Source organism: Engystomops pustulosus, chromosome 5 (genome assembly GCF_040894005.1).
Source record: "Engystomops pustulosus chromosome 5, aEngPut4.maternal, whole genome shotgun sequence".
In the NCBI taxonomy this organism is placed as follows: Eukaryota; Metazoa; Chordata; class Amphibia; order Anura; family Leptodactylidae; genus Engystomops; species Engystomops pustulosus.
This window is the reverse complement of record NC_092415.1, coordinates 33,087,780-33,105,918: the sequence shown is the minus strand read 5'-3', so window position 1 is coordinate 33,105,918 and position 18,139 is coordinate 33,087,780. Positions and strand designations below refer to the sequence as shown.

The window sequence follows — 18,139 nt, the reverse complement described above, 5'->3', positions numbered from 1 at the left end:
GAAGCGTTAAGTAAATCCCCCCAAAAAAAATTTAAATCGTAGCATTCCCACGTGTCTTGTGCACAGAAAAAGATGAATAATTTATAAGGTAACAATAAACTTTAAAAATACCTTTCTTAAAATATGTAAAAAAAATATTAATCCAAAGAGCTGGAAATATTAATCCGTGCTGTAGGTGATCAATGCATTACATACGGTAATTTATAGAAGCTGCTCTTCAGCCTGGAAATCTTCATGACTTACTAAGTTACTGCCCTTGTTCCCTTTAGTCATGCTTTGGTCTCTCTTACAGTAGAGAAGCCTTTCCAACACTCAGTACAGACACGACGTTTGGAAACTAAAGTAGCCTTTCCACCACTGATTACAGATACAGAGACACAGCTCTTGATGCCTTTTCACCACTGAATACATACAGAAAGCTCTTACAGTAGAGAAGCCTTTCCACTGCTTAATACATATACAAAGCTTGTAAACTAAAGTAGCCTTTCCACCATTGATTACAGATGCAGACCACAGTTCTTACACTAATGATGCCTTTCCACCACTGAATACATACACAAAGCTCTAACAGTAGAGAAGCCTTTCCACCACTTACGACAGATGCAAAGCTCATAAACTAAAGTAGCCTTTCCATTATTGATTATAGATACAGATGCACAGCTCTTACACTAATGATGCCTTTTCACCACTGAATAAATACAGAAAGCTCTTACAGTAGAGAAGCCTTTCCACTGCTTAATAGATACACAAATATCTAACAGTAGAGAGGCCTTTCCACTGCTTAATACATACACAAAGCTCTAACAGTAGAGAAGCCTTTCCACCACTGATTTCAAGGAATAACGGCACCCAAATCTTACATTAATGAAGCCTTTCCACCACTCAGTACAGACACAAAGTTTGTAAACTAAAGCAGCCTTTCCACCATTGATTACAGATACATACACACAGCTCTTACACTAATGCTACCTTTTTGCCACTGAATACATACACTAAGCTCTTACAGTACAGAAGCCTTTCCACTGCTCAATACATACACAAAGCTCTGACAGTAGAGAGGCCTTTCCACTGCTTAATAGATACACATAGCTCTAACAGTAGAGAAGCCTTTCTACCACTGTTTTCAGGGAATAACGGCATGCAAATCTTACATTAATGATGCCTTTTCACCACTAAATACATACACAAAGCTCTTACAGTAAAGAAGCCTTTCTACCACTGAATACAGATATAAACCTTCTAAACTAAAGTAGCCTTTGCACCATTGATTACAGATACAGACACATAGCTCTTACACTAATGATACCTTTACACCAGTAAATACATACACAAAGCTCTTACAGTAGAGAAGCCTTTCCACTACTTAATACATACACAAAACTCTAACAGTAGAGAAGCCTTTCTACCACTGATTTCAGGGAATAACGGCACACAAATCTTACGTTAATGATGCCTTTCCACCACTAAATACATACACAAAGCTCTTACAGTAGAGAAGCCTTTCCACCACTGAATACAGATACAAACATTGTAAACTAAAGTAGCTTTTGCACCATTGATTACGGATACAGATACCCAGCTCTTACACTAATGATGCCTTTTCCCCACTGAATACATACACAAAGCTCTTACCATAGAGAAGCCTTTTCACTGCTTAATACGTACACAAAGCTCTTACAGTAGAGAGGCCTTTCCACTGCTTAATACATACACAAAGCTCTAACAGTAGAGAAGCCTTTCCACCACTGATTTCAGGGAATAACAGCACACAAATATTACGTTAATGATGCCTTTCCACCACTAAATACATACACAAAGCTCTTGCAGTAGAGAAGCCTTTCCAAATCTGTGCACAGACACAAAGAATCTAATGTAAATAAGCCTTTATGCTGCAGAATACAGACCAAAAGCTCGTAAACTAACATGTTCTGCATGAATCTGGTGCCCTCTGCACTGCTCCGACAGATTGCACACCTTTTTTTGGTACACTTTTAACATATTTCTATCGGACTTTGCATGTTAAATCTGTTGCACAGCCCTTAGTAAATGTGCCCCAAAGCTTCTAAATTAAAGAAGCCTAACCAACACTAAACCTAGAGAATACAAGCAAAATGCTACTAAATTCAGCTGAGCATGCATGTGTAGGGTATGTTGTAGGGATTAGCTAGCTTTAAGGACAACATAAAAAAATATTTTTTACCCTTGTAGTGAAAAGTTGCTTGCAGTCATTTTGTATTGTGCACCTATATAGTAACAGTCTACAGGTTGATGCTGATCTGCCTTTAACAGCTCCTAAAAAAGAGAAATGTTTTTAATCTTTTAATTGCCTCGAGGAACCGGTGCCGAGAACTGAACTGTCCATTCTAGATAAGGCTGCACTATGTAGAGTATTTCATCTTTTTGGTCTTATTAACTATTTAATACAGAATCAAATGCTGTTGCCCTTACAACTAGCTGTATGCATGTTATAATTATCTAGTACAATAGCTCAGAAGTACCAGCAACACTATGTGGCCTCCAAAATATACCTTAAAATATAACTAAACCTTTGAAGCATTTCTTATATTATTTTATGAGTATAGAGTGCAGGTGATAATAGTCAGCTATACTGTAACATGCTTTAGTATGTAAAGCAGCTTCCCTGAGTTTTTTTTCTGCTTCTTTCTCCTGCAGTGAGCAGTGTATTTGAAAGCCTTCTGATGTCCGTCTACTTCAGACAGATAAGGAGGCTAATGGATTCCAGAGAATACAGGCGGACCCCTACTTAAGAACACCTGACTTACGGACGACCCCTAGTTACAAACTGACGTCTGGTAATTGTTAACTTACTGTACTTTAGTCCTACAGTCAACAGCTATAACAGTTACTAAAGGTGTCTGTAATGAAACTTTATCGTTAATCCTGGCAACCCAACCCAACATTTTTAAAATCCAGTTGTCACAGAGACCAAAAAAATTTTGACTGGGGTTACAATAATAAAGTATACAGTTTGTTACATACAAACTCAACTTAAGAACAAACCCACAGAACCTATCTTGTACGTAACCCGGGGACTGCCTGTATATCCATTGATAATTCATCTCTCTGAAGAGATTAGACTCTCCAGGGACTGTGTGTAAGGAGTTAAGTCATTAGACACTTTATTAGGCTCCTTTATGAACAGTAATATTTGCGCTTTAATAAAATGTGTTACAAAGTTTACTATTACTGTACTATTCATTTATACAATTTTGTCCAAAATTTAGTTTAGTTATATATGCTTAATAGCATTAGTAACTTATAGTACAAATACTATGGGGCACATTTACTTTTTTTAGTTTTCTGGTGCACTTTGCACATTCTACACACGACACATGTTTGTAGAGCCCCTGGGGCTACATTCACATTTGAAACACAATCCAAAAGGCCCCACCTGCGATCGCACGTTGAGGTAAGATTGCATTTACTTTGCATTTAGTTAATGTGTTGGAAACACAATGGAGCACATTTAAAAAGCGTCCGAACGCCGCACTTTCGTCGGGTTGCGCGGTTATTTCCGTTTTGCGCCAAATTGCCCTGGGTTTTTGCCGCACGCAATTGGATTGTGGCACATCGGCGCCGGCTTGAATGCGGCAGAAATTGGGGGACATGGCCGTCGGACAAACTGCGGAATTTAAAAAAGGAATTGTGTCGCAAGACACACATGTAGGAACTCGGGCGCACAATCTTAGTGAAACGCGCCGGACCCGAATCCTCGCCAGACAAAGCACCGCGTGATCCCGACAGGACCGGGTAAGTAAATCTGCCCCAATGTTACCAGGAATGGAGCCTTTGGATTGCGCTTCCAAGCTTAACCAAAATGCCACGTGTGAACGTGGCCTCAGGTACCACAAACCTTTATAGCAGAGAATTTGTAAACTTGTTATCATGTGGTATCAGGGGCATACCCTTCACTAGGAAGTGCAATTTGTTACACAGAAAACACAAAAAACAAGCCCTCATACAGTTGTATACAGAGAAAACTTATGGAATTTCGAAAGCAGGGAATGAAAAATGGAAATGTAAAAACAAAAAAGGGCTGTGTCTTTAAGGGTTCAAAGCTGAGCCCCATATTATGTTTTCTCTTATAGTTACAACAAGATATTTAGAACTCACCCAATTAGCTTTCCTGGTATGAGGACAAGCGTTCATGCGACTTTAACCTACCACCTACACTAATGTCTGTGGAAGGAACAGATAACTTGTTAGTTCCTGCGGATGAGAATCTCAGGGTCAAAGAGGAGGACGATTACTCAAAGAGCGATAGTTCAGAGGAAACATAAATAACAGAAATGTCACAGATGAAAAACTTTGTAAACATTTTTTATTTTAACCAAAATTATACAATATGATGTCCATACTGATCAGTACCCTGGATAACATAATAATAATCATAATCCAGTGCAGAGCAGCTCCACTAAAAATGCTCCATCAAAATATAATTCCCGCTTCCTTCTCGTGTGGAGTGATGAATCCCAAATCAGGCAAAAGTGCAACACTACATGTTTATTTAATACTTGCCAGGGAGCAGGATGTAACAAGCAATTTCATCCCAAAAGTCTGTTTCCGGATTTTTTTCCCCCTTTCGTGAAGAACCTTTTTCCGTACTCAGGTGTTTTGTTGCCATGGTTACCATTTTCCCAATCTACTCAAAACATAAAGGTTTATCCTTAAATAAGCATGAAACCTGGAGCCTTCGCAGGTCACACAGGTCTGATATCACGTTTTAGTTCACGTTTTCTCTCTAAATATTATGATGTCACCATAGTCACCAACAGAGTGGAGACAATGGACAAACTACTGTTGCTTCTCTATATTCCGAATATCACTGGTCTCATGAACCAGATCAGATTGTAAGAAAGACACATATTGGGGCTTATTTGCTAAGGGTCCGCATGCATACTTTCGTCTGATTTTCCAAGGTTTTCGGGTTTTGCACGGCTGTGACAGGTATGTAACAGGTGTCTCTGTTGGCATTGTGTCGCACGTGATCGGATTTTGGCTCAGCTGCGGCAGATGCAGCACAAATTAGACGTGCCGGACGATCCGAGTGATTCTGACTGATCGCGGGATTTAATTTTCAAATTGTGTCACAAGAACAAGCACTTACATGCACCAGGAAGAAGAAGGTGAACTCTGTCGGACCTGAGCGGGGAAGCGACACATGCAGGACATCAGGCGCATGATCTTAGTGAATTGCGGCACAGTGCATTATCGGAGGACAATGCACTTTCTGTGAACTCTGCGAACGGGTAAGTAAATGTGCCGCATTGTATATTTTACTACGATGTAACAAATCAATACTTCATATTCTTAGAATATTTTTTGTTCCATCCATAAAGAGACTGTATTTAGAAAAAGGCTGCAGATGTTTACAAGTAATTTAGAGGATTCAGGAGGTTCATATAGTAAATGCCTAACATTCATCACATTGGGGCACATTTACTTACCCGGTCCTGTCGCAATCCCCGATCCGGACGCTCCGAAGAAGATGAAGTCCGGCGCGCTTCACCAAGATCATGCGCCCGTGTCCCTTCCCCGCTCAGGTTCGCCGGAGTTCACCTTCTCCTTCCTGGTGCATGTAAGTGCATTGTCTTGCAACACAATTTAAATGTTAAATCCCGCTCTCAGTCAGAATCCGTCTGATCGTCCGGCGGGCACGCTCCCCGATTTTTGTCGCATGAAAGCTGGTGCCAATGCGGCAAAATCCGATCTTGTGCGGCACAAAATGGTAATCGTCGGAATATCAAACATTTGTGCGGTCGTGCACCCTTAGGCTAAATTCACACTGCCGTGAGCCCGCCGCACCGTAGTACGGCGGGCTCACGGCAGCGCGGGGAGAGGAGGAGGAGGTGAGCGCAGCTCACCCCCGCCCCTCTCCATAGAAACTAATGGCGCACGGCGCCGTAATACGGGGAAAGATAGGACAGGTCCTATCTTTCCCCGGGCTACGGAGCGGTACGGTGCCGCACGTGTGCTGCACCGTACCGCTCCCGTACAGGGCCGTGAGCCCATAGGAGTGTATGGGGGACGTATATCGGCCGCATATACGTCGGCCGTATATACGTCCCCCATACTGTAGTGTGAATGTAGCCTTAGTATATGAGCCCCAATATAGAGCAGATTGTGTATAGAGCAAGTGTCCTATCTGCAGACAGCATATCATAGAGCAGGCAGAGCTGAGAAGATTGTACAGTCTTGTTTCTGTAAACAGCAGGAGGAGCTGATTAAATTGTATATAACCAGTGGGCCAGATTTATCAAAAGTCATGTAAACTGTACTAGGTGCAGTTTGCCTTTCAAGTCTGCAGGGTGTGCCAGATTATTGAATACTGGGGCATGATCCTCATTAATATGGTGCACCCGACTTTTGTTTAGCTGCACCTTTAATATACAATCTGCAACACAATTCTGTCACGTCGCTGTAACAAATGTGGTGCACGGTGAAAATCGCCACCGGAACGCTGTATTAGGTGAAAGCCCAGAGTGCTCCACTTTTTTTTGGTGCACCTTTAACATAGAGCGTGAAACACAATTCTGTCTGACTTTGCATGTTAAACACCCCCTAATTTGTATCGCATGATGCCAAGTGCAGCTGCTCCACAAAAGGGTCCCTTGCGACACATTGGTGGTGCAGACACTATACCTGTGCAAGCAGTTTCTACCAAAAAGAACGGCCTGTCTGCACGATGCGTGCTAGAGGAGCTGCGCAGATTGTACATAGTGTCCTATCTGCAGGCAGCATAATATAGAGCAGGTGGAGCTGAGCAAATTGTACATAGGGGCACATTTTCTAAGGGTCCGCAAACTGCATTTTTGTCTGGTTTTTCTGACTTCTGGTTTTTGGCGCGCGGGATTGGATTTTGGCGCAATAACGCCAACTTTCATGCGACAAATTGGGGGGCATGGCCGTCATACAACCTGACTGATTTGGACAAACCGCGGAATTTAACATTTAAACTGTGCCGCAAGACATGAACTTACATACATCAGGAAGAAGAAGGTGAACTCCGGAGGACCTCAGCGGGGAAGCGATAGAGGCAGGTTCTCGGGCGCACAATCTTAGTGACGCGCCGGACTTCATCCTCGTTGGGGAATGCACAGCGGGAATTGCGACAGGACTGAGTAAATAAATGTGCCCCATCGTGTCCTATTTGCTGGCAGCATGTTATAGAGCAGGAGGTACTGAGCAGATTGTATACAGTGTCCTATCTGCAGGCAGCATGTTATAGAGAAGGTGTCGCTGAGCAGATTATACAAAGTGTCCTATCTGCAGGCAGCATGTTATAGAGCAGGAGGAGCTGAGCAGATTGTACATGGTGTCCCATCTACAGGCAGCATGTTATAGAGAAGGTGTAGCTGAGCAGATTATACAGTGTCATACATGTAGTCAGTGGTAAATACCACGTGACGCTTCTCAGTATATCTGTAAAGAAGAAACACATCTTGATTCCGTAGATTCAATATTCCAACAAAATGGATACGATAAATCCTGCATTATTGATACCAGGGGTTGTGTTACTATATTACATTTTATTAAATACATTTTCCTTTGAATTACTTATGTGTGGTCCTAAATCTCTTTGTGAATCCATTTTACCACTGAGCATCTGCAAGACATGAGTGTACAGATACCAAGGGACTCACCGACCTAAATATCATCGCTTATAATTAATAATAGTAATAACAGGGGGGAAGGGGCAGCAGGAAGCAAACAACTGCTATCTAGTAAATGGAGGTCATATGTCCGTTAAGGAACGGTTTTCCTAAGGTGTAACAGGCACAGTTTGTGATTTTCAATAAATCCGAGGGCTAGAATGTGTCTGGGTGTGAATAGTTGTGTATCGCAGCCCCACATTCCAAAATGATGGTATAAAAAGTCACCAGTACGGAAGAGCAGACCCAAGCTCTAAGTTCTGGTCCAGGGTGAGGACGCGTCCTGTGTGAACCAGACATAATGTCGGACTGACGGCCAAACAGCCAATCCAGTAAATTGACCCCCTGTGCGGTGCTGCAAGTGGAGTGGCTTGCGGTAATTGACTGGCCTGTGGCTCCCTGTTATATAATTAATAGGGAGCCGTTCAGGAGCCAGAAGACCCATCTCTTCTTAGTAAACGGAGGCTAATGAGCCAGCTCACAAAGAAGAGCCGGAATTCCCATCAGCTAGATTTGTTCTCAATGAGGCTTATCGGACCCACAGTTGAGCTGGCTCCTCCTCTGGCGTCGGCTCCTCCTATTGCTATGTTTTACCGAACCAAAGGTGAGTGTAACCTTTCTTTTAATGTGCCCCAAACAGAGTGTATATAGGCCAATTTGAGATACTAAACCACAAGTCCATAAGAACCTGTAGTTGGTTTATTGTCTCAATTTGAGCTGACATGTCCACTTTAAGAAACTGAGCATCAAAATGTCATCAAATACTGGGAAGAATGACTGCACCTTCCATCCCATATGAAAAATAGTAAATGTATTATACATATAAATATTGTGCCTTTCCCGATTGTGCCATATGACTACAGCGCGGCATATGAATAAATGAGTAAACAGTGTAGTCATTTTTATGAAAGTGGAGCTGGATCATTGTGTTACCTGTATATTGCTCGATGTCAACAATATTGAGCTCATATATACAGAATAGGGTTACTGCATTCTCGGTGTCCTCTCTCAGTAAGTCATCGATCAATATCTGCGGGCACCGGCTATTAAACCAAAGAAGAAGAGCTTATTATGTTATCCTATTCCTCGTACATTACGCATCATATCTGATGTCACAGGTTATGATATTCCCTAATCAACTTCTGTTCATTAGAAATGACTTTTATACCGCGAGCGTCTCAATTAGAAGCTCCACATCTCACTCCGTCGTGAGAAATGTTCAGGTTTTGGGTTACATTATCCGGCAGTGGAGCTCGGATCATAGAAAAATATTCTGGGAAACCCTGTATATTGCCGATTCACCCAGGACCCCTGGGGAAAAAAGTGGTAAGGGCAGTGGGAAAAACTCAATTTGTGCATGAAAGCTGAAGCAAATGTAAACTTCAAAGATTGCAAACCCTGGTTTTGTGTGTAACTTGGAAATTTGGCACAAAGCAAACACAAAACAAAGAAAGCTGGATAAAGAAAGAAGCACGTAAAACATTGGCAACTAAATCCCTACTAAAATTGGGGCCAAAATGTTAAATTTGTTGAAATTTTGTCAAAATGACAAAATTGGTAGGTTAACCTCTTTGATGCCGCGGTTAAACATGAACGTAAACATTGGAATCTTGGCTTTGATGACTCTCCCCAAACTTATTCCTCCGATGAGAACTGGTTACAATATCAAAATATACTGCAATACTGTCGCTATATATAATAAAGTATATAGTATGAGGAATCAGACCCATAAGAATAAATAATACATAAAAATAAAAACATTAAAAAGTAAATGCATATATAAATAGCCAAAAATAGACATACACATATCAGCTATCCCTACCCTATCTTTTGAAAGGATACAATAATAACCCAATATGTTGAACACTGGGAAAAAAAATCTTAATGTCTTAATCCCAGCTTTTTGTCCTTTATGCTAATGAGCCAGAGAGGCTCTAGTGGGCGTTACCAGAACCTCTCCGTTCTGCAACTTCGCAGGTTGTCTTCCAATTCCCCCGCTGCCTCAGCATTTCCCCTCTACCTCTGCCTGCTATAATCTCACACAGTGGGAGGGTGAAGTGTTCCTGCACAGTGTAACAGCCTGTGAAGCTACAGCACGGAGGGTGCTCAGGTGATCAGGTGCAGGTTCCAGATCAGCAAGCTTCACACAGGCAGGTGCTGCAGCAGGAACCCTCACCAAATTTAGCCTCAGGCAGCAAAAAAGGCTAGAATCGGCCCTGGGGGGGGTTACTATCATGTACTACAGACCCTGTTACTGTCACAAAGCTATATAAGCAAGACAGGCTTATACCTATTGTCTCGTAGATGCTCCCAGGGCAGGAATAAATTAATTTTACACAGTCTCCTGTCCAAGCAGAAATGGTAATTTCTCTAGCTGCCCATGTGATGTTGTGTTGAGACATGATGGGATTGATAACAGAGCATGGAGAAAGAGAAAAAATGAAAACCAAGGTTATTTCTGATCAGGAAATGAGCAGAATCTACACCGAAGGGATATCTTTGTAGAACATAAAAGATGGTGGAGTGCTTCTTTAGAGTAAAAAAATTGTTCTTAAACCAACAATTCTGAAGTTTGCCGGCTGTAGATCCATTATTAATAAAGTCAGGGCTGACTGATGTCAGAAATCAAGAGGGTTTTCTAGTCTTGGATAGTAAAAAAAAAATACACTGCAATTTTCATCACTTTATTGTGGGTCCATTTTATCATTCTCGGGACTGGTGGGGGTCCTGGGAATCCCAAAATTCAGGCTGGCCCTTCTTATATGACATCACTTTATGACAGGACTACCTCTTTCTCCAACAAATTGTTAAGGTAAAACCTCCAATAGAGAATGATCAGGGGCAGAGAAATGTGACCCGATGACATCCCAAGCCTTTCCAGCAACAACAGTTTATGAGCTTATGTCCTGCCCCCACTTCACGTACCCCCGGGGTCTATGCGGAGCTCGACAGGCAGTTAAACGCCTTCCTACAGTTCAACAAATGAGACTGGTTGAAAGTCCGTAGCTTTATTAAACTGATGTAGGATTAGGGTGAAACTGAAGAAAAACAGGAATGTACAATCTATTAGAATAGTACAATAATATAACAGGAGCATGTTACATACATTACATTAGCATATAACAAGAAACAAGCTGATACATATACAGTCTGGGACCAAACATGGCGGACCATGAGGTTGGGCCTATCTGTGCAATTACAGTGCAATTACAGATCTATACATTACATCATATAAGAGACTTTATACATAGTGGTCCTATAACTGCTAGTAGCTAGAGATTCCTATAGACAGTCTCCTTACCGGCTATACTACAACAAGGGTTAAGATGGTTGAATATAGGTCTTCTCTCTGTGTAGACATGAAGGGAACTGCCCTTCTCCTACCCACAATCCTTTGTATCTGCTAGTGGGTGGGGAAAACAGAATGTAAGTAGTTATTAACTTTGGCCATTAGATGGCGCCTGCAAACAAACATCTGTTACATAATGGACAAATTAAGAACATCATTTAACCTGCATAACATTTGCCAGTGGGCAGCACACTCCCCGCCTGGCGTCAAACGATGCCACCATAAGAGTCCTCAGATGACAGCAATAACATTAGTTCAGTTACTGGTCTGAAGAACATTTTGCAGAGGTGCCAGCCTTTACACTCCTTAACATTAGCAAGCTTGGTATTTTTGAAAGAACGAGCTATGTGGGTTAAGAAAGTGATGGCACGAACAAGTGATTTCCAGGTTGAGAACCTGCTGAATCGGTGAGACTTAAGGTAATTGTCTGAAGTCACTGTGTGTAGTGTCGATACCTTGGGACGGATTTCTGCATCCTTGTCAGCATCCACAAGTTCAAATGTTTTAAGATCCGTAGTGCCGTGTTCTGAGCTGTATAGAAAGGCAGGACCTGTAAACCATGTAGTGTCTTTAAGGCGGTTGGCAGCAACAGATCTAGTTGCTTGGTCTGCAGGATTTTGATCAGTAGGAACAAAATTCCACTGTTTTGGCAAAGTTGACCTCCTGATTCGTAGAACCCTGTTGTTGACATACACGTAGAAGCGTCGGCTTTCGTTGTAGATATATCCCAAGACTACCTTGCTGTCTGTGTAAAACACAGCATCTTTGATCTCCAAATGCATCTCTGTTGCGATCATCTCAGCAAGCTCAACTGCTAATACTGCAGCACAAAGTTCTAGTCTCGGTATAGTGTGCTCAGGGAGTGGTGCAAGTTTTGCTTTGCCCATGACGAATCCTATATGACATTGTCCTTTAATGTCTACTGTTTTAAGATAGGCCACAGCAGCAATGGCTTTGATAGAAGCATCAGAAAACACATAAAGTCTTTGTAGCTGAACCTCTGTAGATGGCACAGGGGCATATGAGCGTGCAACATGTAGATGAGAGAGATTTGTTAGAGAATCCTTCCACTCTACCCACAGTGCTTTCTTTTCATTGGGAAGTTGTTCATCCCAGTCAGAGGCATCATGAGTCAAATCTCTAAGTATTGCTTTACCTTGGATGGTAACAGGAGCTGCAAACCCTAAAGGATCATACAAGCTGTTTATAGCAGATAGTACTCCTCTCCGAGTAAAGGGTTTCTCTTCCTCGCTGACTTGGAAGGTAAAGGTGTCAGACTTTAAGTCCCAGAGCAGTCCAAGACTACGTTGCATTGGAAAAGTGTCAGTACTTAAGTCCTTTAAGTCATTGCTGTAATCATGAGAGGGAAATGCTTCCATCAATTTTTTGCTGTTGGAGGCAATTTTATGGAGTCTCAGGTTTGAATTAGCAAGCATTTCTTGAGCTCTCTTAAGAAGACTGATTGCAGACTCATTTGTAGGTAGCGATTTTAAACAGTCATCCACATAAAAGTCCTTTTTGACAAACTGTGTAACATCTGAACCATATTCTTTTTCACCCTCCCTGGCTGAATGTTTAAGTCCATATATAGCCACTGATGGGGAAGGGCTGTTACCAAAGATGTGCACACGCATGCGATACTCGATGGGTTCTTCCAAGGGGTTGTTGTCCTTGAACCAAAAGAACCTAAGGAAATTTCGGTGTTCCTCTTTAACAAGAAAGCAGTGGAACATTTGTTGGATGTCAGCCATAAATGCAACAGTGTCTCTGCGAAATCTGAGAAGCACTCCAAGGAGTCGGTTGTTGAGGTCTGGACCTGGCAGTAGGACATCATTTAAGGAAACACCCTCAAATTTGGCACTAGAGTCGAATACTACTCTTATCTGTCCTGGTTTCTTTGGGTGGTAAACTCCAAATATAGGTAGATACCAGCATTCCTCTGAATCCTTTAAGGTTGGAGCTATCTCTGCATGGGAGTTCTCAAACACTCTTTCCATAAATTTAAAGAAGTGGTCTTTCATATCAGGCTTTTTCTGAAGATTCCTTCTAAGGGAAGCAAAGCGTTTACAAACTTGTTCTCGATTGTTAGGCAAACACTGCCTTTTGGGTCTGAAGGGAAGAGGTGCTATCCAACTATTTGATTCATCTTTAACTATTCCTTGCTCCATTATTTCTAAGAACAGTCTATCCTCAAAGGACATTGCCAGTTGATTGTCTTCCTTTGTTCTCTGGAAGACTGTGCATCCTAAGTGGTCATGGTCACTAGTACAAGTATGGTTGTCACAAAGGTTGCTAGTGATATGACAGGGTAGAGGAATGCTGTGTGGAAGCTCTTTTATGAAGATGTTACTGTAACATGGTTGAAAGAGAGAAGGGCGTCCATTCTCTAATGTGCTGGTAAGCATGTTGTTCACCGAAGTGGGTCTGTGCACACCACCTATACAAACATCACCTACAATCACCCACCCTAGGTCAAGTTTCTGGGCAAATGGAGCATTGTGAGGACCATTAATTTGATGTCTAGGCTTGTGAACTTGCAAGATATCTCTTCCAAGGAGCAGAATTATCTGAGCTTGAGGATCTAACTTGGGTATGAGATGAGCTATATGCTTCAAATGGGGTTGGTGTTTTGCAACATCTGGTGTAGGGATTTCAGACCTGTTATCAGGGATCTGGTTACACTCGATTATGGTTGGTAGAGTCAGGCAGGTGCGACCATCTATAGACTCTATTGTGTACCCAGTAGCTCTTCTCCCCGCCGTCTCAACAGTGCCTGCACAAGTCTTTAGGGAGTAGGGAGAGCTGGGTCCCTTAATGTTGAAAATGTCAAAGAAAGTAGATCTAGCCAGAGATTTATTACTTTGGTCATCAAGAATGGCATATACTTTGAAGGCTTTGTCTTTGCAGCCCGTTGGGTAAACTCTGACAAGACAGATTTTTGAGCAGGACCTGCCACCTACAAGTCCTTTGCAGACCTCAGTGCATTGAGAAGTAACATCTGGTGTCTCTGTTTCAGTATTTCCCTCCTCTCCACCTTGTTCCTGGCCACTTTCTATATGAGACAAGGCCCAGGGTGGTGGCCCAGGGTGTAAAGCTGAGTTGTGATCTGTGCTGTCACATTCTGTACATTTAACACTGACCTTACAGTCCTTTGCGAAGTGTGATGTTGCTAAGCAGCACTTGTAGCAGATTTTGTTGTCCCTGAGGAAAGCTTTGCGGTCCTCCATGGACTTCTCTCTGAAGCCTCTGCATTTCAGTAGGGAATGTGGCTTCTTGTGCAGGGGACACTGCTTACTTGGGTCCATGGATCTTCCATCCTGGTGAGAGGAGCTTGAAGGCCTGTCAGAATTACTTTTAGAAGAAACATTAGTTTTGTGAACTGCTACCGGAGTTTTATGTTGTTTAAGACCAGATGGAGTGGCACAGGATAGAGTAAAATCGAAACTGGGATCATTTCTGATTTTTGCCTGCTGAGTAATAAATTCCACAAATACACTGAAGGGTGGAAACTGTACATCATGGATTTCCTTGTACTTAAAACCATGATTGACCCACTTCTCTTGTAGGTTGTGAGGAAGTTTTTGCACTATAGGGTTGACACCTCTGGCTGTGTCAAGAAATGCAAGTCCCTTTAAATCTCCTTCTGCTTTGGCAACCTGTAGTTCAGTTAACAGATCACTTAGTTCCCTAAGTTTTTGGTAGCCCTTGCTAGCTATTCTAGGGAAGTCATCAATTCTTTTGAATAATGAATTTTCTATAACCTCTGCTGAGCCATAACACTCATCGAGTCTATCCCATATCATCTTTAAGCCTGTTTCTGGATAGTTTATGTTAATGGCTCTGATCCTCTTAGCATGCTCAGCAGATTCATCTCCAAGCCATTTCACCAGTAGATCTAGCTCTTCCCTAGAAGACAAGTCTAAGTCTCTTATAAGACTCTGGAATGAGGATCGCCAAGCCCTATAGTTCTCAGGGCGATCATTGAACTTTACAAGTCCTTTGGTGACAAGCTCACGTCGAGCAAAGAACTTAGCAAAGTCTATTGTGGCTTGGTTTGTGCTGAGACAGGTTGGCAAATGGTTGCCTTGGTGAGAGTGTGATGTGTAGCCATACCTGTCAGAAGTCTCTTCTTTGGGTTTCACAGTGCCACACTGTCTGGGAGTGTAGTAACTTCCTGGATGCTGGGGTGAAGCTTGGGTTCTCTGGTAGGCAGGGAAGTTGACTTGAGCTGTGTCATTCTCTTGCTTGCAGAACTGTGGCCTGAGGTCCGCTTCTTGACATAAAATATGATGCCTTGGACTTGACTCGCAGTTGGTAACCTTTGTTTCATGTTTAGTCTGAGGACTACATGCAGGATGTTGAAGGACATATTCTGAAGTGCGTTTTAGTGTATCCTGGGGTTCTTGTTCCAGATCAGGCATGCTACTGTGTCTGCTGGGCTCGCTGTGAGAGAACGCGGCTGCCTCTAAGACTTCTGCTTCCGCCATGGCAGCTGCGGCTTCCCTCTCAATTGTCAGCTTCTCGAGTGTTGCTTCCAGGCGTGCTCTTTCTAAGTCTAGAGAAGCCTGTTCTGCTTCTAAGGAAGCCTGTTGTCGTGCCCTCTCTGCTTCTAAGGAGGCTTGTTGTAATTTCAACTGCATCTCTTGTTCAGCAAAGGTAGCCCGTGTCCTCGCTGCTTCCGCTTTTGCGCGGGCGATGGCGGCTGCATTGCTAGTGGTAGATGCTTTTGAGGAACTGGCCCGTGATCTTGTCTTGATAGAAGACACTTGGCTTTGTGACATGCTTTGACCGGTTAGAGATTGCTGTGTTGCCTGTTTGCAGGTGACTGCGTAGACAGTAGCAGACCTCTGTGTAGTCTAAATCTTTCCCGCTTGTTTCCAGCAGCCGTTTCACTGTCCTGCCCCCACTTCACGTACCCCCGGGGTCTATGCGGAGCTCGACAGGCAGTTAAACGCCTTCCTACAGTTCAACAAATGAGACTGGTTGAAAGTCCGTAGCTTTATTAAACTGATGTAGGATTAGGGTGAAACTGAAGAAAAACAGGAATGTACAATCTATTAGAATAGTACAATAATATAACAGGAGCATGTTACATACATTACATTAGCATATAACAAGAAACAAGCTGATACATATACAGTCTGGGACCAAACATGGCGGACCATGAGGTTGGGCCTATCTGTGCAATTACAGTGCAATTACAGATCTATACATTACATCATATAAGAGACTTTATACATAGTGGTCCTATAACTGCTAGTAGCTAGAGATTCCTATAGACAGTCTCCTTACCGGCTATACTACAACAAGGGTTAAGATGGTTGAATATAGGTCTTCTCTCTGTGTAGACATGAAGGGAACTGCCCTTCTCCTACCCACAATCCTTTGTATCTGCTAGTGGGTGGGGAAAACAGAATGTAAGTAGTTATTAACTTTGGCCATTAGATGGCGCCTGCAAACAAACATCTGTTACATAATGGACAAATTAAGAACATCATTTAACCTGCATAACATTTGCCAGTGGGCAGCACAGCTTATTACGCGGGAAGTATTGATTGGGAAACAACCCGTGCAAAACGAGAACATCATACGGCATCGATACACGATGACAAGCAAGATAAGTGACGACTCATGTAGTACAATTACTGTTGTATAAAGGGTTAGTCAGAGGACCAGGAACCAAGAACATCAAGGTCATGTGACACAGCAAAGGATGCTAGAAATGCAACACAGGGGTTACAGGAATCAGCTTTCACCTAATACATGCTTTGTTTTTTTTATAAAAGTCATTTTTGGAAAAATACAATTATTATTTGGACTTCTGATGAGAAAATTGCAAGTAATTGGGTTAAAATGAGCAACCAATAAACAGCATCTGAGGAGTATTAACGTGGATCCACATGATAGTTATGGGGTAAGTTGCTAAAAATTGTTTCCCTCACATACCCAAAAATCAGAGTTATAAACTTTCCTGGGATCTAGGGAACTATAGAGCGAATGTTGTGGGGGGGGGGGGGGGGGTCTAATGTCATGTGATGTGACCAGGGTGACATCATGACAGGTCCTTTAACTGCTTAACATTAGCAAACTGTTTCCCATGCACATATACGGCCGCATAAAAAATTACAGCATCCCTGCATGGACTTCTACTCCTCTCCATGCAGGCTGCTGTGATTTCATGACATATGCTGTGATTTCCTGACATATATGCTTGGTGTACAGTTTGCTAATGTTAGGAGGCTAAAGGACCTGTGATGACCTCACTCTGGTCACATGACATTACTGATGCATGCAGAGAAAGCATGAGGAGGAGCTTCTGGATTCGGACCGAGGAAGCCACGCCCACCTCAACTCGCTATAGACATCCTTGGATACCAGATAAAATTATAAAGTTAAATATTTGGGAATCTGAGGGGAACAATTTTTAGCTAAAAGAAGGGTGTCAGTTAGTTACTAGGGCTCTATGGAAACCTGTCACTAGCTGTATTTGTGAAAAAGATGGAAAAATCTGTTTTCAGAACAGATATAAAAGCAAGTCTTTAGGATGCTATGGGAGGAGCTTGCATATTACCTAGCATGGAAATTGCATGGATTTACCTTTTCAGTAGAGATGAGTGGACCCAAACTTTGGTTTCTGCGCCCTCCATTCAGCAGCTCCGCCAAACAGAGCTTGATAGGCTGCAGACCATCGAATCAGGCATCTCTATGCTCTTAGCAACTAGGCATGGCTGTGATTGGCTAGTTGGATACCTGGTGGACACACCTGGCCAATCACAGCCATGCATATTTGATAGGTGCATAAAGCTGCCTGATTTGCTGCTCAGCCGCACGTCAAGCAACATGTCCACTTAAGGCTGAGCTGTCGAACGAAGGATGCTGAACCTAAAGTTTGGATCCACTCATCTCTAGTCATCAGCTACCATTCCTGTCCATAAAATTGTATGATTGTAGTTTTCATATATAATATCGGGTAAATGAGGTGAAGTTAGTGCGGAAGAGGGAATTTTTTCAATAAATAGAGAGTATTTATAAATACAGGCAGTCCCCTACTTCAGAACACTCGACTTACATACGACCCCTAGTTACAAACGGACCTCTGGATGTTGGTTATTTATTG

At 42.5% G+C, this 18,139-nt stretch overlaps 1 protein-coding gene and 1 long non-coding RNA gene across 2 annotated transcripts; both read right to left on the bottom strand.

The window, feature by feature from the left end:
- Positions 1–10,665: 10,665 nt before the first annotated feature.
- LOC140134103 (uncharacterized) lies at positions 10,666–15,803 on the bottom strand. Its single transcript, XM_072154735.1, has 2 exons — positions 10,975–15,803; positions 10,666–10,711 (listed from the first exon to the last, which is right to left on the bottom strand). The coding sequence occupies exon 1, from the start codon at positions 15,801–15,803 to the stop codon at positions 11,229–11,231; it is 4,575 nt and encodes a 1,524-aa protein (XP_072010836.1). The 3' UTR covers positions 10,666–10,711; positions 10,975–11,228.
- Positions 15,804–16,005: 202 nt separating this feature from the next.
- Positions 16,006–16,541, bottom strand: LOC140133971 (uncharacterized). Its single transcript, XR_011855995.1, has 2 exons — positions 16,315–16,541; positions 16,006–16,051 (listed from the first exon to the last, which is right to left on the bottom strand). It is a non-coding gene; the product is annotated as an uncharacterized lncRNA (long non-coding RNA).
- Positions 16,542–18,139: the final 1,598 nt, after the last annotated feature.